The sequence below is a fragment of the Anguilla anguilla genome, chromosome 1 (genome assembly GCF_013347855.1).
Source record: "Anguilla anguilla isolate fAngAng1 chromosome 1, fAngAng1.pri, whole genome shotgun sequence".
NCBI lineage: Eukaryota > Metazoa > Chordata > Actinopteri > Anguilliformes > Anguillidae > Anguilla > Anguilla anguilla.
The window spans coordinates 72,099,928-72,127,163 of record NC_049201.1 but is presented as its reverse complement, the minus strand read 5'-3'; the positions used below and the strand labels follow the sequence as shown (position 1 = coordinate 72,127,163).

The 27,236-nt window shown below is 41.7% G+C and overlaps 1 protein-coding gene across 4 annotated transcripts; it reads left to right on the top strand.

Moving 5' to 3' along the window:
• The first annotated feature begins 222 nt into the window (after window positions 1-222).
• ptpn6 (protein tyrosine phosphatase non-receptor type 6) lies at window positions 223-27,227 on the top strand. 4 transcript variants are annotated; one of them, XM_035425297.1, is made up of 16 exons: window positions 677-700; window positions 2,703-2,728; window positions 3,715-3,837; window positions 4,510-4,704; window positions 15,668-15,860; window positions 19,540-19,656; window positions 21,685-21,816; window positions 23,243-23,339; window positions 23,822-23,901; window positions 24,216-24,362; window positions 24,533-24,664; window positions 24,852-25,006; window positions 25,125-25,192; window positions 25,561-25,712; window positions 25,969-26,036; window positions 26,812-27,227. In XM_035425297.1, the coding sequence occupies exons 2-16, from the start codon at window positions 2,721-2,723 to the stop codon at window positions 26,909-26,911; spliced, it is 1,767 nt and encodes a 588-aa protein (XP_035281188.1). In that variant the 5' UTR covers window positions 677-700; window positions 2,703-2,720; the 3' UTR covers window positions 26,912-27,227. The 4 variants fall into 4 exon arrangements, with proteins under 4 accessions (XP_035281167.1, XP_035281188.1, XP_035281180.1 ...); XM_035425289.1 differs by lacking the exon at window positions 677-700 and adding an exon at window positions 2,084-2,193; XM_035425281.1 differs by lacking the exon at window positions 677-700 and adding an exon at window positions 2,101-2,197.
• The last annotated feature ends 9 nt before the right edge of the window (window positions 27,228-27,236 follow it).

The following is a 27,236-nucleotide window of genomic DNA, read 5'->3' as shown; positions in this document are numbered from 1 at the left end:
AGCCTGGGGTAACGCAGCCCCCCCCCCCCCCCCCCCCCCCCCCAGTCAAAATTACATTTACTGTGAACACCTCACATTTCATACACCGTGTGGTCAGTTTTTTTCTTTTGAGTAATAAAACGAGTATACGAGATGGGCAATGGGAGGAGTGTGAATATTCAAAGGTGAAAGCACAAAGGGCATATTTGCATTTTTGCGCGAGAGAAAAGGAGCTGGACGGCGGAATTTGAGCGCGGGGGGTACACGGCCATGCCAGAGGAGAAACTGGCCTATACTGACTTCTTTCAGCAGACAGACAGGCAATTGCGATAATTGAAGAAAATTACAGGGTGGGAGGAGAGAGCAGTGTAATTTAGCCAAGCAGATAACTTATCAGCACAAACGCTGCAAAATAAGCTACGGCGGTCGAGGTTTTTAACCGCTCGTGCTGGACACTGCAATATATTTTAACTAACAGTTTTCAGGATATGCGTTAACGTAACGACACTCCATCTCAACCCAATAATAAGCAAAGAAAAGTAAACAGTCGAAAACATTTCTATTCGGCTCGTTACCTGTCGCTGAAAGGTTCGCTTTAACTGAGAGAATATATTCTACGACTACGACGTCAGTAGCAGAGGGGCGGAGCATCGACAATGGCTTGCGGGTGAGTGTATCATGTGTGCTGGCTGATTGCTTTGGGAGTTTGATAGATCTCAAGGTCTGCTAGTTCCTTACTCTTTATTTACTAACTGCCAGTCTCCGGATGCCGTTTCGACTAGCTTCTGTCCGCTGATTTTGCACGCTGTATTTACAGTCTCAGTTAGCGAAAAATAATTTGTTATTCAAATCTCTGGCTGTACATGATCTAATTTGAATGTGTATCTTTCCTTTTTCGTAGTACTCAGTGTGAATGCCTGTGTTTCTGTTGCTCGTGGATATCATGCATGTTTTTTATGGGAGGGGGAATTTGCATCTAACGCTCAGCACGCACACCCTTTTTCCACTGATACCAATATTTAGCGCATACTTGCAGGAGGAGGCATCTATTTTTCCTAATAATTTAAACTCCACTGGCAGTAATAGTGGTAAAGTTAAAGAACTACATGTCCCCTTGCATTGCTGCTGAGTTGCAGCAGTGCAAGTTGGGAGGAGTAGTCATGGCCATGTAGAATTTCATAATGGGAAATGAAGAAGAGGTTTAACAATTCTTAGACTTAAACTCAAAAAAAAAAAAAAAAAAAAAAGTGACCGTGTTTATGGTTGTATTTGTTTTCTATCAAATTTTCTTTGTTTATTTTTTTTAAAACCACTCCAGGTAAATCACCCTTTAGTACATGCACAGGGTAATATGCAGAGATAAGTAGTGGGGGAAGGGGAGCTCAGTAAATAAGGAAGTTGAGTGTTCAGCTGAACTTTGTGCATGGGATTGAATCAGGGAGCGCAGTTGCACTTGTTGGGTGAGTCGCAGGATGATTAGGATGGTTTGGGTTGGTGGGGGGGAGGGGGGTGGATTCTGTGGGAGGGCAACAGATGAGGTCACTTGGCTGAGTAGATGCAGATGAGCAGATGAGATGTTTTGCAGTATTCCAGTAGCTGAACTTGACCTGTGAGCCCAGAGAGGTCTAGTATTGCAACATAATCAAATTATTAAACATCATTTGCCCTTCCTCCTGATTGCCAATGCAGGTGTTGCATTTCCTCTTCCCCTCTGGGATATTGGTACTGTACACTGAATCATGCTGAGTGTTGTTATGTGGTTTGTTATATATTACGATGACGAGGTATTGTTAAAGTTATATTTACCAGGCATGGTTTGAGGAGCAGGGAAGTGAGATATTTCTAGAAAGGGGGTTCCCTTTTGAGATAGTGAAAGAAAGGAGAGCTAATGAGAGAGAGAGAAAAGTCCTACATTTTAGAGAACTGTAAATGATTTCTTCTTTTACATGGATTTTAGGAGAAGCTTCTTTTTTTGGGGGGGGGGGGGGGGTTCTTTGTCAGCCATTTTGTTTCATTTGTTCCTGTCTGTCTTGCTTTCACTGTTTTGTGAAAGAAGCCACAAAAAGGAAGGAAGGAGTGTGTGTGTGCGTGTGCGAGAGAGAGAGAGAGCGACAGAGAGAATGAAAGAGCAAGAGATATAGGGGGAGGAACAGAGTACAGGGGGATGACCTATAAAGTTTGACAGAGAGTGTCACTTGTTTTCAGGAGCTGAAGGCAAGTAAGGCTGTTTACATTTCTGCTTGTTCTGAGAGCTCGATAGGGAGTTTGAGTAAGAGGGCAGGTGACGGGGTAGGGTAGTAGAAAATAAATAAATAAATGTAGAATGACGGAGGGCAAATGAGGGTGTGGAGGGCAGTGAGAGTGGATGGTGAGGAATCGACACAGGAGGTTCAGAATGATGGCAATGCTGGTGTGCGAAGAAGGGCAAGGTCGCCATAGAGACAAGGAGAAAGAGAGGCAAAAAACAGAGAGAATGAGAGGATCGGAGTAATATTATGAAGGAAAGATATGGAATACAATGAGTGTAGATTAGTCGTAGGTATGGTTTTTTACAAGATATACTAAAGTGTGCCTGGTTTAACACTAGTGCTAGTTAACACTTTATAACGTGCTAGATTATTAAGAAGTCATACTTGTTTATCCACAAACATTTTTGATTTACCTCCATGTGTATATTTTTGTATTTTATTCTTTATTAATTTTTATTATTTTTTTTTGTGAAGAGCAAGTGAAGGAGAAAGATGGTTCGGTGAGTTAATACACGTTTGACACTTCATCTGATAAATACGCTTCAGTTTTTGTGGAACATGTGATGCATTCAGCATTTGTCTAACCCTCGTCTTCGTTCAGCTTCTTTCATTTCTTCTTTCATTGTGTTTTTATGTCCCCTTTTCCTTTCCTTTCAAAATAGTTTTAGATGCTTGTGAAACCGTGCTAACCATAACTGCATCCGTTCATTTCCTCTATTTCTTCATAGAGCTCTAGTGCCACAGTTACACTGGGTGTTGTAGTCCTTTGAAGGCCTTATAGCCTTACAGCAGTTTGCAATGAAGGAGAATCGATGTCATTGAAATGAATTTGCTTCAGAGAACTGTGTGTCATGACATTTTCTAATGTTCTAATGTTCCTGAATGAAACAATGTTTGTGTTTCTAATCAAAAAATAAATGAGTAGGCTAATATACAAAAAAAGTAATTTAAGCATGGCTCAGAAGTACGTTAGTGGCATCTATGCTAAACCCTTACTTTAGCAATTAATAAAAACACAAAAAAATGTATGTTTGGAGTATTCCAAACTTTGGGTTATTTCTGATGCTCTCCATCTTTTTGCTTTGGGTTTGAGTAATGATGAAAAACACTTGGCGATACACTGAGCCCGTCGGTGTGAACGTTCAAACTTAACTTTCAGTGTAAGCCCCATGTTAACTCAGAATAGCTATTGCTACATGCATTCAGTAAATGATTCGCCAGCCGGGATCCGCAGGGCTGGCATGATTCGGTGCGGTTGGTCAGAGACCTTTTTTTAAAAACAGGGTTGGTGTCGTTAAGGACCGGGGGGGGGGGGGGGGGGGGACTCGCACGGGACAGAGGCTCTCTTTTGAGACGCGGAGGCCCTCTGCCCCGTATGGCCGAGGGGGGCCACGCAGGTTTTACGGCGGGGGGGGGGGGGGGGGGGGGGCGCGGGTCCGTGGTCATCGCACCCCGTTCCATGTGCGCCCATGCTGTTTTTTGGCAGGTGGTTCCATAGAGACCTGTCGGGCGTGGACGCCGAGTCCATGCTGAAGGCGCGGGGGGTCCACGGCAGCTTCCTGGCCCGGCCCAGCAAGAAGAACCAGGGCGACTTCTCCCTCTCCGTCAGGTCAGACGCTCGACGTGGCCCCACGTCTCCGCGCGCTCTCCTCGGTCCAGCTCCCTTCTTCATTGGCAGGATGCACCAGAGTCGTTTTGCCAAATGAACTCTGCGGAATATAAATAGTTGCGGAAAAAAATATCTACTGTGGTCTATATAGAATACAAGCATGCTTACAGGTGTATGCCAAGAGAAAGCAATATTTATTTATTCAGAGGAGGAACATAACTGACTATGTTAAGATATTGGCAGTGCAAAAAGTTTCAGCGTTCCTGTAATTCATATCCTTGCTTCCCGCTCTCTGTACCTGTCTAGTTGGATCTGCTTTCATAATGAAGCATTATAGTCCTCAGTCCGCAATCGTAACTGGGACACGTTTTCCCTACCATGTCACAGTGGTATGAGAAACATGTATATTTGTTCGCCCCACCAATTGACCAAAAGCACGCTAGTTCACAGTCACTAGTAAGTCTCCTCATTTTAATCATGTCTACCACCTTCAGGACTACAGACTTCCGTGCAGTCTGTAGCTGTTGTCCGCTAGACTGGCACCAGTGAGTTGGTATGGCATGTGAAAGCGCTGGGGTGCTGTGCCGTCGAATCTGCTCGGCTGCCGCGTTCAGCGCACGCCACATGAATTCGTTGCTGGGCGTCGTCTGACGGCGGCCCTGTGTCTCGCAGAGTGGGGGACATGGTGACCCACATCCGCATACAGAACACGGGGGACTACTACGACCTGTACGGGGGGGAGAAGTTCGCCACCCTGTCGGAGCTGGTGGAGTACTACACCGTGGAGCACGGCACCCTGCAGGACAGGGACGGCACCCTCATCGAGCTCAAGTACCCCTTCAACTGCTCCGACCCCACCAATGAGAGGTGATGTACAAGAACCCCGTTCAGTGTGTGTGTGTGTGTGTGTGTGTGTGTGTGTGTGTACATGCATGTGTTCTTGGGATGATGACAGCTTTAGTAAATTTTGAAAAAGACTTGTTGGTTAACAAAATGTTTCAGATCTTTGTGTCGTTTGTGAATTGTTGATGCAAATGCTAATTGATGCTGACCGATAATGAGGTTCAGGTTACTGTTTTGAAGTATATATTCCACCTGTGATCACGCCCCTTGCTTAAGGCATTGACGTGAAGTGTGTTCATGTTAAAGGGAGAGGCTTTTTTCTATAAAAAGAAAGGAAATTTACTTTCTTTACTAATCTGTATATAGCAGCGTGTTTTTGTGCTATGTGAGCTCTGTAACAGGCTCTTTAGTCTGACTCATCTGAATTAGTTCACCCATTGCAGAGGTGCATAGTTACTCCGTTCTTCTTTGTGTAACGGCCTGGGGCATGTATTGCACTGCGTATGCCCGATATCCTTACAGATATCTCTTTTACATTAATATAACAGAGGGTAAAATCATATCTACACTGTTGTGATTCGGAGAAACAAGACAATGTGTGCTCTCTCTTATTGTGTAATGTGGAACACAGTGTTACACTTTGCAACTGCTGTACACAAACGCAGCTGAAATACATTTTTAGGTTCCTGGTCTTTCAGTGGCCTCATTCGGAAGCCTGTAATTCATTTGAAATCAGTTGATTTGGTTGAACACAAATAGGTTATTGGCTGTTATTTGAGAGGTAATTAATTAGGTGAAGACAAATCCAGCTGAAACCCACCTGCTTGTTAACTTAGAGGCCCAGACAGAAATTTGAATGGAATATGCCGGAACATCAAAAGCCTTTCCCAGAACATTGTATTTCATAAGATCATATTCAATCCATGATTTATGAACTGTACTTTCTTGGCAAACACACCTAGCATTATTTCATTTTCTCTTTGTGTTACTGATTAATTGTGCAGAAATTTTTTAAATCAAGAAATCTGAGACATGAATGTTGAAATGAAGAGAAAAACTGTGTTTTTGATTTCTCAATGAATTTTGAATATTGAAAATAATCAAGAGATTCTTTTTTCCTTACACTGGCAACGGAAATTTCTGAATCCAAAAATCACTGATGACACATATTGTATTATAGGTAAATAGGCACTGCTAATACTACTGAATAATACACATATATACAGTGCCACCCCAGTATAGGAACGGAGTGAAATTTGTTATTTTTGCTATATAATTAAGGCATTTAGATGTGAGATCAAAAGATGAATATGACACAAAAGCGCAATCAGCTTTTATTTCATCGTATTTGCATGAACATGTACCTTCATGTTACATGTACCTCCATCCAGCACTTATTGTGCCTTGTATTATTGTCTTGATGTTGTAGTTTGTAATGCCTCCTAGTTCGACTTGGCATAGGTTAGGTCAGAGTAATGTTCACTGTGTGAACTGGACTTTAATGTGTTCATAGCTATGAATAACTGTACAAAATGAGTATTGTATCTTATCGGACCTGTGTTTGTAGTTGTTCCAATGACCTTTGGTATGTATTTATTGTATGTCGCTTTGGATAAAAGCGTCTGCCAAATAAATGTATGTATGATTTACCATTTCGCAGAAACAGCTATTCAGCTGTGAAACAGATGAACTTTAAAGTAAATTAAATTTTAAAAGTTGAATATTTCTTTTATAGCCCTTAAATGCAATAACTGCATCATGTCTATGACCTGGTGACAACACCAGACATTTGGTATGTTTTTGAAAATGCTTCTAGGCCTTCACTGCAGCTGCTTTCAGTTGATCTTTGTTTCACAGTTCCTGTCTTCAGTCTCCTTTTCACCAAGTCAAATGCATGCCTGATTGACTTTAAATCAGATGACTTACTTAGCCCACAACCTTCCACTTTTTCCCGTTGACAAACGCTTTGATTGCATAGGCAGTGAGTTTCCAGTCATTGTCTTGCTGCAGGATGAAGCAATGGCTGATGAGGTTGGAGGAATTTTTGTATAGACATAGCCGGACAAAATCTGTCTGTACACCTCCAAATTCATCCTACTGCTGCCATCCTCCATTACATCATCAGTAAAGACAAGTGAGCATTCAGCTCACTTGGTTCCAGAAGCACCCATTCATGGCAAACCCATGACACCACCTCCTCCATATTTCACATATGAGGGCAGTGTTTTCATTCATAGGCTGTTCTCCATCATTTCTCCACACTTTCGGCATTCCTTCACTTTGGTAAAGGTTTATTTTTGTCTCATCTGCACTTAAAACTTTGTTCCTGAACTCTTACAGTTTATCTCTGTATTTTTGGCAAGTTCTAATCTGGCCTTTTAGTTCTTGCTGCTGATGAGAGGTTTGCATAATTCTGCTCTTGAGGTCTTCCGCATACGGTGGCTTGTGATATTATCTCCCCTGACCTGGAGACGTGATGCGTGATGGTGATGTGATTGGCCTTTGTTTTATGGTTTTTCACAGCTCCTGGGATTTTTATATCATCGACTGCTGTGGTCTTTCTTGGTAGACCTGTATGGTGTTTATTTCTGGGTCCACCAGTTGTTTCTTTCTTTTGCAAGACTTTCCAAGCTCTATATACCAAGACGTGATATACCCAGTTTTCCTTCTTAATGGATTCTTCTGTTCTCTCAGTTTACAGATTAGTTGTTTTTGAGGTGTAGTTACTCCTCTAGTCTTCATGATAGTTTATGCCTCTGACTCCAAATGCAGATGAAAACAAAGGCTAAATCCAAGACTAGACACTCATTGTTCTTTTATGTGAAAACAAGCCATACAAAAGGAAAAAAACAGCTGTTTCTATTATATGGTAAAACATATATGCGTGTAAATACCTATGGAATAAAAGCTGATTGTCTGTGCTTTTATCCCATATTCATCTTTTGTCTGAAATCTAAATGCCTTTAGTATATAGCAAAAATAACAAATTTCACCCAACCATTACTGTACCATGCTTTTGGAGGTCACTGTATGTATTGTTTTTGCATCAGAAACCAATGCGCATCAATTAGTGAATCTCAATGCCCACTTGGACGTCATTAGAAATAGCAACATAATGCTTGAGGCACTGCATCGAGATTTGATTATTATTATTATCATTGTTATTATTATGAATATTATGGGAAAAAAATAATAATAATAACAATAGTTTTTGTAAATAATGGATTTTATTGAGAAAGGGAACTAGGAAGTGCAGTATGGATTACAACATAAAAATGTATCTGCCGATTTTGAAGAATGAATTGAGTACTGGGATTATTACGGGCAGCTTTTACGGCAGAGGTTACTTTTTGATTTTGTTATCTTACCACCATGTTGTCTTTTGCACTGAAAATGCAGAACCCTTGTCACAACGATACCCTTGTCTATGACAGCTATGAACAATGGAATGCAATGACTGCATTTTATATGACATTTAGGCAAATGTCAAATGTCTATATTCCTGTTTTCTGATGGGTGTTTTGCCATGTAAAACTTTTTTGGCCTTGTTGCTAAATGTTCCTCGTGACCTCAGATTGCCTGCCCTTTACAGTCTCCTGTTGACATAATTGCAGTATGTAACTGTCTGCTTTCTGAGGTAAACTTATGGGCAGACATGAATAATGCCGTTGTCAGGCGTGCTTAGAGAAAAGCTGCTCGCACCGCCTGAACTGCGGGCACCCGCTCCTCACCTGGAAGTCAGTCCTGGGGGTGACGTTCACATGACTGCGGTGTGAGAAAGAAGCGCCGCGATTATTACACGTTTGCAAGTGAGAGCAAACCTGAATGCCAGCGCTTGACTCAATTTTCCATCACGCGGAATAACGAAATCCGAGGTCTACGCAAGGTTGGCATGCGAGAAATCGGGTATGCCCAGGCCGCAATGAATTATTAAGAATGCGAATATTATGCTTTTGTAGATGTTCAGAGGGTTTTTACAAATCCATCACAATGAGTAATGTTATATTCAAGGGAACAACTGGAACAGATGTAACTAAGAACCTTTGAGTACAGCAATCAAATTATCCTAGTTGGGGACTGGGACACCGAACAAGGGAAAGCTTTCAAAGAATCTTAAAATATAGGATTTCCTGGGGTGGCCTGCTGTGGTGGGGTGCAATGTGAGATATTTGCATGGGGCCCAAAATCCCTGGTGGCAGCCCCTGGCTGTTTTTGTGCTTTCCTTTTTATGCACCCTGGTTGAGGTCCGAGGTTGCGCCAGAACGTTCTTAAACCCTGTGGCACCCGAATGAAATGAATTAAATTAAAATAGGCTTCATGTGTTCATTCCCCTGTAGTGATGAATACATTCAACCCAGTGGACACGCAGTTGTAAATGAAATTATTTTCTTTATATACACAGTAAACTGAACATGGTTTCATGACGGCATCATGAGTATATAGAGTACAGAATCGCATAATTCAACCTAAATGTGAGCTGTGCCCTGTCATTTCTGTCACATTTATTTCTCCCTTTTCCCCCTCGTCCCTCCCCCCTTTCTCTTTTAGTTCTGTGACTTCCCTTTATCGCTGCGGTTGGAAACTTTAATTTTGACACATGAGAAAAAAAAACTGACCAGTCCCTCCTTCCTTTGTACTAATCCCTCCCCTTGTCTTTCAGCGCGGTCTTCCTCATCCTGCAGTTACTCTTTTTCCACTGTCTGTCATTCTCAATGATTGTCACATCAGTATTGCGATGTTCAGTTAAGGACGTTCTTACATTACATTGCTGGCATTTAGCAGACGCTCTTATCCAGAGCGACTCACGTAACTTTTTACTTTCAAACCATATTTGTGATTTTACACATTAAAGTATTCATCAGGTTATTCATGATCAGAAGGAGTGGCAGGGTTGAGCCTTTTTTTAAATTAGCTTTTTGTGGGGGGAACCAAGTGTGTAACTGAAGTGTGGTGGGTTGTGGTGTAGTGGTTTGAGAACTGGACTCAGTGCAGAGGTGGAGAAACCTTGTAGAAAAATCCAGCTTTTTGAATGGGCAAAGTATATAAAACTATAATCAAGTAAGTCTCCTGTGGAATCATAGCATATATTACTGCAATATAAAAGGGACAGAGTGCAGAAAAACTGAACTGACTGAAGTACACAATAAGAAAAAAAAAAATTTCTGCCTGTTGACAGGTGCAGTTAAAGAGCTTTCAACATCCCATAAATATTTGGCAACATTCTACGGGGGAAAGCATTCAGTATTTTGTCTTTTAGTAATTCCATATTGTGAAAGACGCACAATTTCCACAATGTCTTTCTCCGCTGCCATGTCATTCAGTTATTCTGTTTTAACTGCTGTTTTAGTGTATTTGTCATCGTACAGGTGCTTATTTTCTGAAGGGATGTGCGGTACAATAATTTCCAGAGAGCCGTCAAATAAATAAAAAATTCCAATTAAGCAAAACAAAAAGAATTCTGCACACACAAACGGTTGCTGAAACCACTGACAAAAAAGGAACTGTCATACGTAATGGAGGACAGAAAGGCCAAACAAACACATTTGGCATTTAGATTACCTTCCTTTTAAAAACCTTTTTTGTGCTTTTTCGATCATGTTCTTCTCGATGTTTTAAAATCAGAATTAAGTTTCGCATTAAACCAAAATTTTTTTTAAGGAATATATTGGTTCATATACATATATGTTCGTTAAAAAATTTCCAGGTTTTTTTTTTTTTTTTGTAAAAAATATATGTGTGTATTTGCATTTTGAAATCAAGCTTAATGGCTAGAAAAAGTCAGAAAATGGCCACATAAGGCAACAGAAACTGAGGGACAAGAAAAGAAAAAAAGAAAAGAGATTATGGGGGGTGTGCTAAAAATACGCTCATCTCGAGTCTCGAAATCTTGACATCAGAATTTTCCGACCGCAACTCAGGAAGTTCAGATGAAGAAATAGAGAACTGAACCTAAATTTACACAGCACTCTGTATGGGCATGCACAAAACTACGCACTCACAGTATACTCGGTCTACAGGTGTATTTACGTACATTTATAGCCTATATAGAAAGCAATAAACAAATAATGTGTTTATTTATTGCGCCGGCCAGGCCGCAGGCTTCTAACCCTACGTGCTTGCCTGCTCGTTTCTTTATACCTGTGTCCCAGACACATGGCCCTACACCTCTGTCTGCAAGGTGCGTTTCAGAGCTAGCCAACAGAAATAGTATTTCAAAAGCCCCTTTATCTTTAACTAATACTTTTGAACTAGAATCTAGTATCTGTTGTATTGAGACTGTGTCTGTTCCACGCATCTATGCCAAACGTAAAGCTAACCATGGTATTGATGTGGATAACATCATTGTCATGAAAACACGGCACGTTGCTACTAACCATAGTGAACCATCCTTAAAAAGTGGACTGTTAAATGTTAGATCACTCGCTCCAAAATCAGATCTTGTCAACAAATTGATAATAGACCATAATCTCAATGTAATATGTCTGACTGAAACTTGGCTAAGACCTGATGAATATGTTGCAATTAATAAAGCGTCTCCTATGGGTTTTATAGGTACTCCGGTGTCACGTCCATCAGGCAGAGGGGGAGGCGTTGCAGCTTTTTATCAGTCCTTATTGAATCTAGCGCCTAAGCATGGATATATGTTCTCCTTTTTTGAAGTTCTTATTACTAACTGTGTACAGCCCGATCTAGCTAATAAAAGTGCTAGTGGGCAGCCCTTTTTTCTTGTGTCTGTTTACAGGCCACCTGGGCCTTATTCTGATTTTTTAAGGGAATTTTCTGAGTTTTTATCACACCTTGCAATTTCAGCAGATAAGGTCATAATTGTTGGTGATTTCAACATACATGTGGATAAAAACGGTGACCCCCTAGGAACAGCTTTTGCCTCTATTATTGATTCTATTGGTTTTGTACAGAATGTTTGTGAGCCTACTCACTACCGTGGCTATACCTTAGACTTAGTTCTGTCCCATGGTATTAGTGTGGTAAATCTTACCGTCGCACCTCATAACCCTATACTATCAGATCATTTCCTCATTACGTTTAATATTAAGGCATCCAATCCACCTGTATCAGAGCCTAGACATTACTACAGCCGATCAGTAAACCCTGAGGTTATTCCAAAGTTTATAAATATGCTTCCAGAGTCATTCCTCTCCACTGAAGAAAAGGCTGATGAAAATGCTGATGAAGCTGCATTGGACCAATTGACTAACCAGCTAACCTTTACCCTCAGGAACACTCTTGATGTTGTTGCCCCCCTTAAAAGAAGAAACCCTAGTCGGAAAAACCACCCGGGCCCTGAAGCAGTCTACTAGAAAATTAGAGCGAAAATGGCAGTCAACAAAGCTAGAAGTATTTCATCTTGCATCGAAAAACTGCTTTCTTCATTATAAGCAAGCTCTTGCTTCTGCCTTTTTCTCAAAACTAATTGAACAGAACAGACATAACCCAAAATTTCTATTTAGTACTGTGGATAAATTAACTAAAAAACAATCATCAGAGTTTTCAACTTATCCCTCCAATATTAGCAGCAATGACTTTATGAACTTTCTATTCAGGCTATTCCTGTTCATGTTAATAAACAGCCCCGCACCTGGTTACAACAGGAAGATTTACAGACAGCGGTACTAAACTATTTTACGCCCATCAGCATGGTTGAGTTATCCGAACTAGTTATGTCCTCAAAACCAACAACCTGTCTACTCGATCCCATTCCTTCAAATTGGGTTAAAGAACTATTTCCGGTACTAGGCCAGCACATACTAAAAATCATTAATACATCCCTAGTTACAGGATACGTACCTCAGTCACTAAAAGTGGCAGTTATTAACCCATTTTGAAGAAACCAAACCTAGAACCTAAAATGGAAAATTATAGACCTATTTCAAACCTTCCATTTCTATCAAAATTATTGGAGAAAACTGTTGCTAAGCAACTAATTGTATACCTTAGCTCTAACTGTATCCTTGAAGTATTCCAATCAGGGTTTAGACCCCACCCCTACAGCACAGAAACCGCATTTATCAAGGTTACAAATGATTTACTATTGTCAGCCGACCGTAACTCTGTGTCAGTTCTTGTACTCCTCGACCTGAGTGCAGCTTTTGACACAATTGATCATGGAATACTACTGGACAGACTCCAGGTCTGTGTTGGACTTCGTGGACAGGCACTCACATGGTTTGGATCATATCTATGTGACAGGAAACAGTTTGTCAAATTAAAAGAGTCCAGCTCCTCATTTTAATGAAATACGGTATTCCACAAGGATCAGTACTAGGACCAGTACTCTTCTCGCTATATATGCTACCACTTGGCAATATTATCTGGGCACATGGCGTAGAGTTCCACTGTTATGCAGACGATATACTCAGATTTATATTTCAATGAAACCTGGTGAGGACTGCCGCTTTCACGGTTAGAGGCCTGTATTGTAGATATCAAGGTTTGGATGCTTTCAAATTTTCTGCTCCTAAATTCAGATAAGACTGAAATGTTGGTTTTAGGTCCCAAAATATTAAGGGAGAAATTGCCTACTCTCACCTTAAACTGTGATGGTTGTTTGGCTGAACCTAATATGGAATATCCAGAATTGCCTTCTTTCAGCTACGCAACATAGCTAAAATTATATATTTCCTGTCAGTTGGGGATGCTGAAAAATTGATCCATGCATTTGTTACGTCAAGGTTAGATTACTGTAATGCCCTGCTATCTGGCTGCCCTAATAACTTGTTAAAGAGTCTCCAGCTTGTGCAGAATGCAGATGCTCGTATCTTGACCAGAACTAAGAAGTATGGGCACATTACACCAGTGCTAGCATCGCTTCACTGGCTACCCATTAAGCATAGGATAGATTTCAAGGTTTTGCTCCTGACTTTTAAAGCTCTGCATGGACGTGCACCTGTGTACATAACTAACCTGCTCCTACCTTATAAGCCCACAAGGTCACTTCGATCCCAAGACACAGGCTACCTGGTAGTCCCAAGAATTTCAAAAAACCTAAAAGGTGGTAGGGCTTTCTCCTACAGGGCCCCACTACTGTGGAACCAGCTTCCAAAATTTATAAAGGAGTCGGACTCGGTCTCAATATTTAAATCTAGATTAGAAACGCACCTCTATGCTCAAGCTTATAATCAGTTATAGTCTGGAGACAGGGTGCGAGAAGCCTGTAGACATAGAGCTTTGTAGGTGGCAATCCTTTCCTTACTGTCACCTATCAATTAGCTGTGACCCGACTTTACATGGGCTGGCTCTTGATAGGCGGGTATGGTTGTCCACCCCTCATGACTGCATGGGCTCTCCATCCCTGTCCTAGTAGCTATGCAGCCATATATTACTCCTGGCGGGGTCCCCCCAATACATACTTCTGCCACTTTACCCACTGTCTGCTATATTGCAAATTCCCTAATTGCCGTTTCTACCCTCTTCGCCACGCTGCTGGTGGGGCTCTTGCCCCAACCTTCGAGAGTGCTTTGAGAGTTGTCTGGTCTCCCCCACCTCTGCAGTCCAGCCCCTCTTTCGTCATTGCCTCCACCCTGCCCACATCTGTCGCCACCTGCTGTTCCCCATCACCGCCACCCGGCCCCATCCATCATCTGAGCCACATCATAAACCTTATAAAACTGACTGACATGTTGGTTACCAGTCGGCACCCTGAGCCGACCAGAGGAGGATGGGTTTCCCCCTTGAGCCTGTTTCCTTCCAAGGTTTCTTCCCATCTGCCACAGGGAGTTTTTCCTTGCCACTGTTGCCTTAGGCTTGTTCACAATACGCTTTACAGACAACCCTGGTTTAGGCGTATTGTGACAATTGCTGTAAAATATGCTATACAAATAAAATTTTATTTGATTTGATAAATAAATAAATAAATAAAGCTTCCAGTGATACGATTAATATAAATGTTTATGTTGACAAATTGTCTAATATCTCATTTCATCTTCGGAAAAAATTGTTAACGCAACATGCGACATGGTGGTTTACTTGTTTGCAAATGTGCGTGCAGTTATGACGATTTTAACGTTTCTGCAACTTTCTGACACCGGGTACCAAAAAAAAAAAAAAAAAGGCAAGTGCATACTAATTACCTTGAATCGTTATGCCGCGAACGGCTTGGTATGGAAGTCAACAGGCTGTGCAGGGCAGAGCCATGTGTCATGTGTGGGCTACCCATTGGCCGGCACATAATGCACGAGCGCAAACGCATTCCATCAGAGGCTGGCAAATCACACATACTGTACGAGCACTACTGTGTTCGGCGGTGAGTCACCGTGCGGCTCGTTCTGGCGCAATGGTAGGCGGAGAGAATCTTACAGCACGGAGATGGGAACCATCCAAGTGGTACGGTGCATTCGTAATGCGGTTCCCGTCAATGTGCCGCAGAGCGATTGCTTAATCGGTCGGTTTTTGCATAATTAGGGTTCCCTTTAAAAAATATGCATTGAGCTCGCTGCAGTTTGCTCATTGCATTGTAACTGAAAACGCGGGGCTGGATTTAGAGAAGCCCTCGGTCTAGTTCTTCAGATAATAAGGCGACGTTGTACGGACCCCGAGTCAGTGTTTGCACACTGCATAGAAACTGGGCTCTTATAGCCCTCTCTGTTCAACATTCACCCCTTCAGACTGCATCTATAGGCTCCCTCCACGTCAACCTTCTTGTCCAGCACTTTAGCTCTTACAGCACTTATGTGTGGTCAGATTATTTCAGTATATATGTGGTTATACGCTAGTAATATTGACTCTGGTTGATTCCACTTCCTGCTCATCTGACTCTTGAAATGTTACCTATCTACCATGGTTTTTAACTGCTGTTCTTTAACCTGTTTAAATGGGTTTATACACATTTTTTTCATTTTGTTCTTTGAGTCCCACTGGAAACCAGCATCTGATAAATGAATGCCATTTGAGGTCGGACATAAAGCAACTGAGCATTTTGTCCTCACTTTGACGGTTGGTGTGTATTTGATTGTTTTAACTCTTTCACCAGGTGGTATCACGGTCACCTGTCTGGCACAAATGCTGAGAAGTTGCTATGGGAACGGAAAGAGCCCGGAACCTTCCTGGTGCGAGAGAGCCTCTCGAAACCTGGGGACTTTGTGCTCTCTGTCCTGACCGAGGATCCATGCAAGGGACCAAGCAACAGCAAAAAGAGGGTCTCACATATCAAAATAATGTGCCAGGTGAGTGACTGAGTGAGTGAGTGAGTGAGTGAGTGAGGAAAAAGGGAGAATGAGAGAGGGGGGAACACAAAATGACTACGCCTCTTATAAGTGCCCAGGACATGGTGCTGAGGGTTTGCGGTTTGCGTTTAATTTACTTTGAATTTTGTGCACATCCCTTGTTGTTTAGTGTCTTTTTGCTTCCTCAGTTCTACCTTCCGAATCTCCAGTCGTGCTTCATTCATGCTTGTAAAGTGATGAATCATATTGAGGGTGATTTAAAAAAAAAACCGTTACTTTATATCTGAGCATTGTGTTTACCTTCTACGGCAATGGTGGGCCATATCTGTTTCTGGTTTATTACTTAATTAGCACTAACAGTTACTCCATCTGACATTTTAGCTGTGTCTCTTGATAAGCGCATGAATGACTGCTAAAGACTGATCTAATCTGTAAGTGAGCCAGCGTTGGTGTATACAGCCAAGTAGCTCATTTAGACAGGGTAACAGGTGGAAAGGCCACTCCAGGCCCCGAATTGCCCACCCCATTTGATTTCAGGCAGCTTTTGATGAATTTAAATTTCAAGTTAAATCTGGGTCCTCTGACCCTGTTGAGGTGGCTGAGCTGGAGCAGTTGTGCCATTACTACTAAATATACTGTAGACCAGGTATGCTGTACAAAGACACTCCAAGTTTGGCACCAGGCAAAAGCACATTATTTGACTGACTGATTTCCCCATCTCTTGCAAATGAGGGCAATACGGAAAAGCCAGTGATGCCAAAAACAATAATAGTTCAGACATACAAAGGCCTCACTTGTTCATTTATATGTCAAAATATTTTTTAAATACAGGTGAATAATTAGCATTAATGCATTTCAGCTAGGATCAAACTGTCAAAGCCTCATTCCAAGGAAGTAGTATGGATATGGAAAATTGAGAATATTAAATGTATTAAATAGTTGAATATATTGAATATTCAATTTGGTTCAATTTTATTTGTGAAGCACATATACACTGTAACAGACACTTTTTAGTGCAAATACAAAAGAAAACTGAAAAAAAAACAGGCCCGAACCCACAAAAAGCAAGTGATTGAGATTAAAAATTTTTTTTTTAACTCCTCAGTAGAAAATGAAAGAAAAACTCCCCAATGGGAAGAAATCCTGGGTGGAACCCAGCTATAGAAGGCGAGTCGATACTCCTAGCTAGTTAAGCTAGAATGAATGGTAACTTAAATAATTTATTTCAACATATTAAATAGTGGGAATGTACTACTGGGAAAGTGCAGGTTTAAGTACCTTGCTCAAGGGTGCAACACCAGTGTCTATGCTGCATGAACATGATTCTATGCTGCCTGACTCCCTTAAACGTGATCACAGATGCCAAGTGCATTATGGGTTTAACCATAAAGGGTGCTTTTTGGGTATGAGGGTTTGATGATGGCTTAGGAGCTTTTGGAACCGCTTGGGGGGTTTAAAGAAGTGTGAGCTGGGGTCCAAAATGGCTCAGTCATTGCATTACATTACAAGCACTTGGCAGACGCTCTTACCCATAGGGGCGTACTTTAGTGGAGAACTTCAGTGTTACGTCAGTGACTTACCGTAAGAACAGACTTAGCCACACTGCTGGTTCAGGCCTCTGCTATACCGTGTAATTACTACTAGTCAATGTTGGTTCTTTGGGTTAAACGTTGTCTTGTCATTGTCCCAAAGACTGTCATATCAGTGAAGGACAAGAGAAATTTGTCTCTCCTCTGATCTGTAAATCTGTATATGTAGTTCGCTCATACTGACCATGATCCAAACTGATTGCTGACTACAGTTGAAAAACCATTGACTGCTAAGCCTTACCCTACTGAATTACTTGATCTGTGTTAAATCTGGCTTTCAGTGCTGAAGTACAGATATGATGCAAGTGAAATGTAATGAGACATCTTGTCCTTCAAGTTAACTGCATTACTTCCGGCCAAGCGCAAATGATTGCGCAAGTGGAAAATATTTTGCGCACAAACAAGCCCGCTGACATCCCGGGCTACATTTGTTTGTCTTATCTTATTTTCTACTGATTAACTGGAACCCCAGATCCGGCTAATGGCACACCGCAAGCTTATGCAGATCAGCAGTCTGTGGCCTTTACACCTTGCTCAGATCGAAACTTCAACGGAGCAGATTTTTTTTTTAAGCTGCTCGCTGTATGAATGAAGTTTCGGATGAAATCGCCGTTGTTTGACTGTTAGAGTGCACTGGCATGGCGACGGGTGGACCAGGCTGCGCCACAGGCCTCGAAACGACATCCTGGCCCACCCATTTATCTTAACTGAACCACCACACCCAGTTGTGAATGCCCACCTAGCTAGCTCTGACCCACCCATTTATCTTAGCTGAACCACCACACCCAGTTGTGAATGCCCACCTAGCTAGCTCTGACCCACCCATTTATCTTAGCTGAACCACCACACCCAGTTGTGAATGCCCACCTAGCTAGCTCTGACCCACCCATTTATCTTAACTGAACCACCACACCCAGTTGTGAATGCCCACCTAGCTAGCTCTGACCCACCCATTTATCTTAGCTGAACCACCACACCCAGTTGTGAATGCCCACCTAGCTAGCTCTGGCCCAACCCAGCGCTATGCAGGCCGAACTAATTTTTCTGACTGTGCTGCTGTTTTAAGGGAGTTCAGCGTTCAGTTGTTTTTTGTTTCGCTCATGCAACGTACACGGTGTACAGTTTGACGTGCCTTCTTCCTGCAGGCCCCAGCGCAGTCATTTTCCACTGTGTGAACATATACGATAGCGTGTGGCCACATTAAAAGAGACAATTTATTTGACCTTTCTGGGCTGACTGTGATCACAGACAGTACCCAAGGACTTCAGCTGAATGTGACAGCTATGCATCAGCCGTGCCCGCAGACAGTATTCCTCCCTTATTTAATATAGGTAAGCCAGCACTAATGCTTGTGGTTTCTTTGCAGCTTGCTGCATTATTAATGCATATTTTATTAATGAAATTGCTAGTTTCTCATTTGAAACTACAGCCTGTGCATATTTTAATGTTCTGTACTGTGAATTATGCCTACAGTATAAGTATGTATGAATATACACTACATGGCCAAAAGTATGTGGACACCTGACATTCAACATCTCATCCAAAATTATGGGCATTAATATGGAGTTGGTCTACCCTTTGCTGCTATAACAACCTCCACTCTTCTGGAAAGGATTTATACTAGATGTTGGAGCATTGCTGCAGGAATTTTCTTCCATTCAGCCAGAAGAGTATTCGTGTGGTTGTGCACCGATTGGGCGATTAGGCCTGGCTTGCAGTTGCTTTCCAATTGATCCCGAAGGTGTTGGATGGGGTTCAGGTCGCGGCTGTGGTGCAGGCCAGTCAAGTTCTTCCAAACCATTCTCCAAACCATTTATATATGAACCAAGCTATGTGCCTGGGGGAATTGTCATGCTGAAACAGGAAAGGGCCTTTCGCCAAACTGTTGGGGATGCACAGAATTCTATAGAATGTGATTGTATGCTGCAGCATTAATATTTGCCTTCACTGTAACTAAGGGACCTGGGCCAAACCACGAAAAACAGCCCCATACCAACAGCGCGCAAATGCAAATACGAATTTAACTCCTAGCTGATCCACCTGATTAAATAATGGTGTCTATGCACGCTTGTGTGTGTGTGTGTTTTCAGGATGACAGATACACGGTGGGTGGGTCGGAGATGTTTGAAACGCTGACCGACCTGGTGGAGCATTTCAAAAGAAAGGGCATCGAGGAACTGTCTGGGACGTGGGTGTACCTCAAACAGGTGAGTCAGTCAAGTGTCCTGATCCAAGACCTCATCATGGACAGAGCAGGCACTCTGTTAGCCGTCAGGTCAGGTCCGTAAGTATTTGGACAATGACACAATTTTCATCATCTTGGCTCTGTACGCCACCACAATGGATTTGAAATGAAACAATCAAGGTGTGATTTAAGTGCAGACTTTCAGCCTTAATTTAAGGGTTTTGTCAAAAATATTGTATGAACAGTGTAAGAATTACAACCATTTTTATACAGAGCCCCCCCCCCCCCCCCCCTCCCAATTAGGGGCTTAAAAGTAATTGGACAAACTAACATAATCATTAATTAAATTGTCATTTTTAATACTTGGTTGCAAATCAAGTCAATGACTGCCTGAAGTCTTGAACCCATGGACATCACCAGACACTGGGTTTCTTCCCCGGTGATGCTCTGCCAGGCCTCTACTGCAGCTGTCTTCAGTTCCTGTCTGTTCTTGGGGCGTTTTGCCTTCAGTTTTGCCTTCAGCAAGTGAAATGCATGCTCAATTGGATTCAGGTCAGGTGATTGACTTGGCCATTGCAGAACATTCCACTTCTTTGCTTTCGCAGTATGCTTCGGGTCATTGTCCATCTGCACTGTGAAGTGCCATCCAATGAGTTTTGAATCATTTGGCTGAATCTGAGCAGATAATATAGCCCTATACACTTCAGAATCCATCTTGCTGCTTTTGTCAGCAGACACATGATCAATAAATACAAGGAAACCAGTTCCAGTGGCAGCCATACATGCCCACAACGTAACACTACCTCTACTATGCTTCACAGATGAGGTGGTATGCTTTGGATAATGAGCAGTTCCTTCTCTTCTCCATATTCTTCTCTTCCCATCATTTTGGTACAAGTTAACCTTTGTCTCATCTGTCTATAGGATGTTGTTCCAGAACTGTACAGGCTTTTTTAGATGTTTTTTTTGCAAACTCTAATTTGGTCTTCCTGTTTTTGAGGCTTACCAATGGTTTACATCTTGTGGTAAACCCTCTGTGTTTACTCTGGTGACGTCTTCTCTTGATTGTTGACTTTGGCACAGATACACCTACCTCCTGGAGGGTGTTCTTGATCTGGCCAACTGTTGTGAAGGGGTTTTTCTTCACCAGGGAAAGCATTCTTCTGTCATCCACCACAGTTGTTTTCCGTGGTCTTCCAGGTCTTTTGGTGTTCCTGAGCTCACCAGTGCATTCTTTCTTTTTAGGAATGTACCAAATAGTTGATTTGGCCACACCTAATATTTTTGCTATCTCTCTGATGGTTTTTTTTTTTTCAACCTAATGATGGCTTGCTTCACCAACAGTGACAGCTCTTTGGACTTCATATTAAGAGTTAACAGCAACAGATTCCAAATGCAAATGCCACACTTGTAAATGGTATAATGAGGGAATAACACACCTGGCCATGGACCAGCTGAGCAGCCAATTGTCCAATTACCTTTGGTCCCTTAAAAAGGGGGGGGGAGGGGCACATATAAAAAGTGCTGTAATTCCTACACCGTTCACCCGATTTGGATGTAAATACTTCAAATTAAAGCTGAAGGTCTGCACTTTGAGCTCATATTCATTATTTAATTTCAACTCCAATATGCTGTAGTAGACAGCTAAAATAACAATAACTTTGTCAATGTCCATATATTTATGGACCTGACTGTACGTTAACACAATCACTTTTTTGTGTCAGTACCAACATTTGTTTTTGACTCTTTTCTTTTTTATTTCAGTTTGTGTGTGTTTCTTCCATTTTTTCTCCCTTCATTTATTTTTACCACCTACGCACCTGCATAATACGTTACGAGCGCAAACTACTTTTGGGGGTTTAAACAAAAAGACTTGGGCACTAACAGTCACGCTCTGTTGGTGCTGTTCTGTGCTCATAAGGCTCGTACACGTTCCTGTGATATTTCCAGAGCTTGAAGATGTCTTGCATTTCATTTCTACTTCACACATTTTTCATCACGTTCGTTTCTGTCAACCCCCTCCCCAAATCTTTTTTCCTCCCTTTCTCAGCCGTACTACTCAACCAGAGTTAACGCGGCAGACATCGACAACAGAGTGAAGATTCTGGGTCAGACTGTGGATGGAGAGGACGAAGGAGGAAGTGAGAAAAAGAGTAAAGCTGGCTTCTGGGAAGAGTTTGATGTAAGTTGGAGGGAGGAAGAGAAAGAAATGAACAGATTTGTGCAAGGCCCGAAGTAATATTCAAGTTTTGTTGCAAGGCCTGAAGTAATATTCAAGTTTTGTATTTGAGTACATTTGTAGCATACAAATATAGCACTATGCCTAGGGAGAATTGAGATAAAGACATTTTAATATTTCAGAATCCTGAATTTTCGAGACTGATTACAGATAATTCTAAATTTCTTTATAGCATTTCTTGTGGATATATAAAATATTTCAAATGAAGAATTATACTGTATCTCAGTATTACTTATACATAGAGTAGGAGTGGTGGACTCCTACACGTTTTGAGACACAAATTGAGAGTGAAATCTATTTAAACATGATGATAAGAACTAAACCAAGTTTATTTTCAGTACACCCCACCTAATTTCTATTCATGACTGTATAAAAGAGCAAAACAGCATAACTGCGCGTCAATCACATGCTCCTGTGCCAATGATAAGTGTTTTTGTTTTGCCCATGAAAGGTTGAAGGTTTGCGACCGTACCTCTATTTCGCCTGCAGCGTGTGGAACAATTTGCCCTTCATTAAAAGGATGATAAAAAGATGATAGTGTTTACACCAAGTCTACTACGCTTTTGGCATGGTGAAAATCACCATGTTCTACAAGTTAAAAAATATATATATTTTGCATTGGATGCAGTCTCGTCTTTTCTTGCCCTGGTGACTGAAACTGGCTGTTCATATAATGGATTTTCGGATTTTAAATGGATATGTCATCATTTTTTAAGTTATGAAAGGAATTTTTTTTGGGTTGCTTTTAACTGAAATTGGTGCCCACAGAATTTTTGGGATTTCAAACACAGCAGCCTTTATTAATTAGATTAATACTAATAATATTAGACTAATTATAGTCTCATATACAGTATATTACAAAAAAAAAGATGAATGTGTTTTCAAGGCCAACCTCCCTGCTACACAAGGCAGCCATTTTCTCCCCTTTGTAGCATGTGAAATGGGCCATGCCTCGAGGCAGATTTTAAGCCCACAGGCATCATTTTGAAAGGCAGTCGTTGGAAGTGGACATAAACCTGTCCTTCAGGTCCATCTTGTGGTTGAATTGTGTATTGCAAGTACTGAAATGTGCTGCCTTCCTGAATTGAGAATTCTCTGGTCCAGAATGAAGTCTCTCAAGCGAAATTAAAATCTGATTTTCTCTCTCTCTCTCTCTCTCTCTCTCTCTCTCTCTCTCTCTCTCTCTCTCTCTCTCTCTCTCTCTCTCTCTCTCTCTCTCTCTCTCTCTCTCTCTCTCTCTCTCTCTCTCTCTCTCTCTCTCTCTCTCTCTCTCTCTCTCTCTCTCTCTCTCTCTCTCTCTCTCTCTCTCTCTCTCTCTCCTCTCTCTCTTTCATTTCCCATTTGCCCCATCCCCATTTTCTCCCCCCAGCACCTTCAGAAGCAGGAGGCGAAGCTGAAAAAGAGCCGCGAGGAAGGAATGAGACCAGAGAACAAGAGCAAAAATCGATACAAGAACATACTTCCCTGTGAGAGCCGTCAAGTCCCGTTCTCGTGATTGATTTCATGTGCATCTGTCATTAAAAGAAACGTACATGTCACTGTTGCGCTGAGGTGGGCAAAGTGGGTTGTATCTGTTATTTTGTATTTCTCTGAACTGTTTTAATTAGCCGGCTTGTTTCTAAAAAGGACAGCTGAAGGCTGTTCTTGAGCCTCTGTAGGGAGCATTTTATTGTTATCTGATTTATGAGGGACTCAGCTTTAGCGTATATGACTAATTAGCTAATTGAGTGAGCCTACACACCATCCTGCCAGGATTTGCCCTCCACTGCTTAGTGTGTGTGTGTGTGTGTGTCCATGCATGTCCATACTCAGTCATGACTGTACAAAAGAGATGGCTTTCTCCACTCTTCAACTCATTGATTTCACTCTCTCTAACCACTTCTCCCCCTCTTTTCTCCCTCATTCACCTCTCCTTCTTCACCTTCTCCTCATCTTGTCCTGACCCCAGTTGACGAAACCAGGGTGGTACTGGATTCTGGTGACCCATCTGTCATTGGCTCTGACTACATCAATGCCAACTACGTCAGAGTCAGTGCTCTCCATATTCCCTCAACTCATAATCCATCAATCATAACCAGTGCATTTGGAGTGATCATCCTCTATTGCTATATTGTCATCAAATCTATCTTCACAGTAAAAAATATTTTTTAAAGGCAGTTGCTGTACTTTCAAATAGTTCAGCTGTAAAATGTTCAATCCTATATGTACTGTTAGAATAAACACTATAGATGCCTAAGTGAATATATTCTGGGAAAAGAAAGGGTAGTACTGTAACATAATCTCATGAAAATGTCTTCATTGTCTCTTTATTTGTCCCACCTTCCCTCTTTTTCTCTGTGTAGAATAAATTGAGGGAACCTGAGGACCAGAAGGTCTACATTGCCACACAAGGTTGCCTTGCTACAACTGTAAACGATTTCTGGCAGATGGTGTGGCAGGAAAATACAAGGGTTATTGTCATGACAACGAGGGAGGTGGAGAAGGGCCGGGTTAGTATCATAAGATGCAGGGGGATGTGATTGTTATTGTGTCATTGCATTGTTGACTAGATTACTAGCTTAATTATAGCCTAATTCTAATTTCAGTGATTTAGTCATGGTTCAGCAGTGATATAGGGCAATAGTTAAATCTTTGTCTCTCTAACGACCCACTTCTGCAGAACAAATGTGTGCCATATTGGGCTGAGGTTGAGGGGTCCAAGGAAGTTGGTCGGTATGTAGTCTGCTGTCGTCATGAGAAAGATGCCACAGACTATAAGATTCGGATTCTGGAACTCACACCCCTCGACCAGGTAGGCACTGATTACTATTATTTTCTATCAGACGCTGCCGTAATGTTGGTGAGACTTTGCAGCAGTGCTGCTACATTATATTGTAAGCCTGCCACTATCACCAGTTTCAGTGCTGTCATCTCAACACATAGCCAAAATGCTGGAGATTGTGTTGCACTGACTAACCTGTTTCCCATGCTGTTCTCAGTCGGAATCGCCTCGTGAGATCTGGCACTACCAGTACCTCAGCTGGCCTGACCATGGCGTGCCACAGGATGCTGGAGGTGTGTTGAGCTTCCTAACTCAGGTCAACAACAAACAGATGGAGTTCCCCGGCGCTGGGCCTATGGTCGTACATTGCAGGTAACCGCGCGAACTTCACCTTCCATTTCCAAGAATCCCACAAGGTTTACATTTACAGGGAAAAAAATAGGTAATTGTTTCATATACATGTCAATCTCTCTGTTATAACCCCCTTTAGTGCTGGAATAGGCCGGACTGGTACCATAGTGGTCATTGACATGCTGGTAGACACCATCGATACTAAAGGTTGGTTCCGTGGCAATGCTGTTGAAAATTTCTCCAATGCATATAACTGAAAGCATATAATCTGAAATCAGGAAATGCTAAAATACTTGCGTAAAAATGTAGTAATTTGAGCACAGAATTATCACTAGCCAAGTTATTGCAGTATTACCTTTACAACCAAGCAGACTTATGCTGTCAGCTGATTAAATATTAATGCAGAAATAAATGTAAAAAAATGGTAACATAAAAAAAAAAAATTAAATAAAAAATGCACTTTCCGGTGTAGCACCTTAGGAACACGAATACATGCATCGGTCACTTGGGCGTGCTGAATATCCTCTGAGTGCATTTAGTTGTCCTGAGGATGATGTCGGTTGCGGTTCTCGCAGGCCTGGACTGTGACATCGACGTCCAGAAGAGCATCCAGATGGTGAGGGAGCAGCGGTCCGGCATGGTGCAGACAGAGGCCCAGTACAAGTTCATCTACCTAGCCGTGTCTCAGTACATCGATGCCACCAAGACTAAGATGCAGGCCAGCGGGGTGAGTTGAACTAAGGAGCCAAGCAAAGACTGAAAAGTCACTCTTTTTCAAAGAAATACATTTTAAAGTCGTTGGTGGCTTATTTTTAGTTGTGTTTTGGCTGTGCTGTTTTAAACATCAGCAATGCCTATCTGGCAACTGTTGATACATAGAAAGAGCAAATGCCCAATATAAAGCCTTCATAAAACAGTATAATTTTTTTTTTTTAAATGTTGAACATTTTAACTCTGTGTATGCTCCTACCTCCACCATGTAGAACACGGAAACGGAGTACGGAAACTTGTCCCTGCAGGCCAAGCCAAAAGCCACCCGGAAAGTTTCTAAGTAAGAGTTCATTTTTTTATCTTCTGTCCAGCTCCGCAAACTGCTCGTTGACGGGTCAAAGTTCCCTCGGTCGCTGAGGTCTTATGCTTACATAAGGACTTTGGGAAGTCTACAAGGATTATTGTACAATCTTTCTGCATATAGAGGGTTTACATACCCACGTGTAAGTCTCAGAAGCAGGCCCAGTTCATAACTTTAGAGGCCCCCAGCCTCAACCACCAACCCCCCCCCCCCCCCCCACATGGTTATAAACTACATTCTATTAGGGCTTATGGCAGTTGGCTTTCATTCTACCAGGCACTGGTTTCCTAGTTACCTAAACGATTCCTGAGTTGAAAAACATTTAACCCTTTTCATACACTAGAGAACCACTAGAGAAACATGTCTTTGTGAAACATCATTGAGGTCCTGGGGTGTGCATCCCTGCACTGGCTGTCAGTGAAATTTAGAATTTAAACCAAGGTTTTCCTTCCAGAATGGGCTATACACTCCTAGTTCAAGAAACGTCAGACTCCCGTCCTGTTCTCCTCTCTGGAATGTCGGTTTAAATGTTTAAGTAAAGTCACGTAACTCAACTTTGTTGTTTGCTATTTACGTAACTTTGTCTATGAAAGATGCTATGGAAATAGAATGTAACATAATCATTAGACGCTAGATGTACACATGCTGGACTGAAGTAACAAAACAGTCAAAAGGAATGTTTTTGATGCTCTGAAAAATGGCATTCATAGTAGTTCGGAATAAAGACATTTTACGTCTTCGCTCTTTCCTTCAGGAATAAAGAAGAGGTATACGAGAACCTGGCAAAGGGGAAGAAAGACGTCAAGAAGCAAAAATCAGAGGAGAAGAAGAGTGGTTCTGTGCGAAAGAGATAATCCTGGAAAAATAAGATAACGGAGTCTATTGTATAACTATCATGAAGAGTTTGTTCTTGTGGTTTCGTTTTATTTCGGATGAGCTAAGCTTTACTTTTTAAAATTAATTAATTTCACTTTGTATTTAAAACTTTTTTTTCAATGTCCTTCCCAAATGGCTAATGTATATGGAATGGGATTTGGAGAAAACATGCACAATAAATTGCATACCTGCCAGCCTACTCTGCCATCACAGAAGAAGAGAAAAAAAAAATCAGCATTGTTTAGTGAGACACTGCTTGTGTTGTAAAGAATAAAGTAAGAAATATAAGTGGTCCTTGTATTG

Coding starts and splice junctions, on each gene's coding strand:
- ptpn6 (XM_035425276.1), top strand. Junction 23,340..23,821: donor ATACAAGAACATACTTCCCT/GTGAGAGCCGTC, acceptor TCCTGACCCCAG/TTGACGAAACCAGGGTGGTA. Junction 25,713..25,968: donor CTAAGATGCAGGCCAGCGGG/GTGAGTTGAACT, acceptor TCCACCATGTAG/AACACGGAAACGGAGTACGG.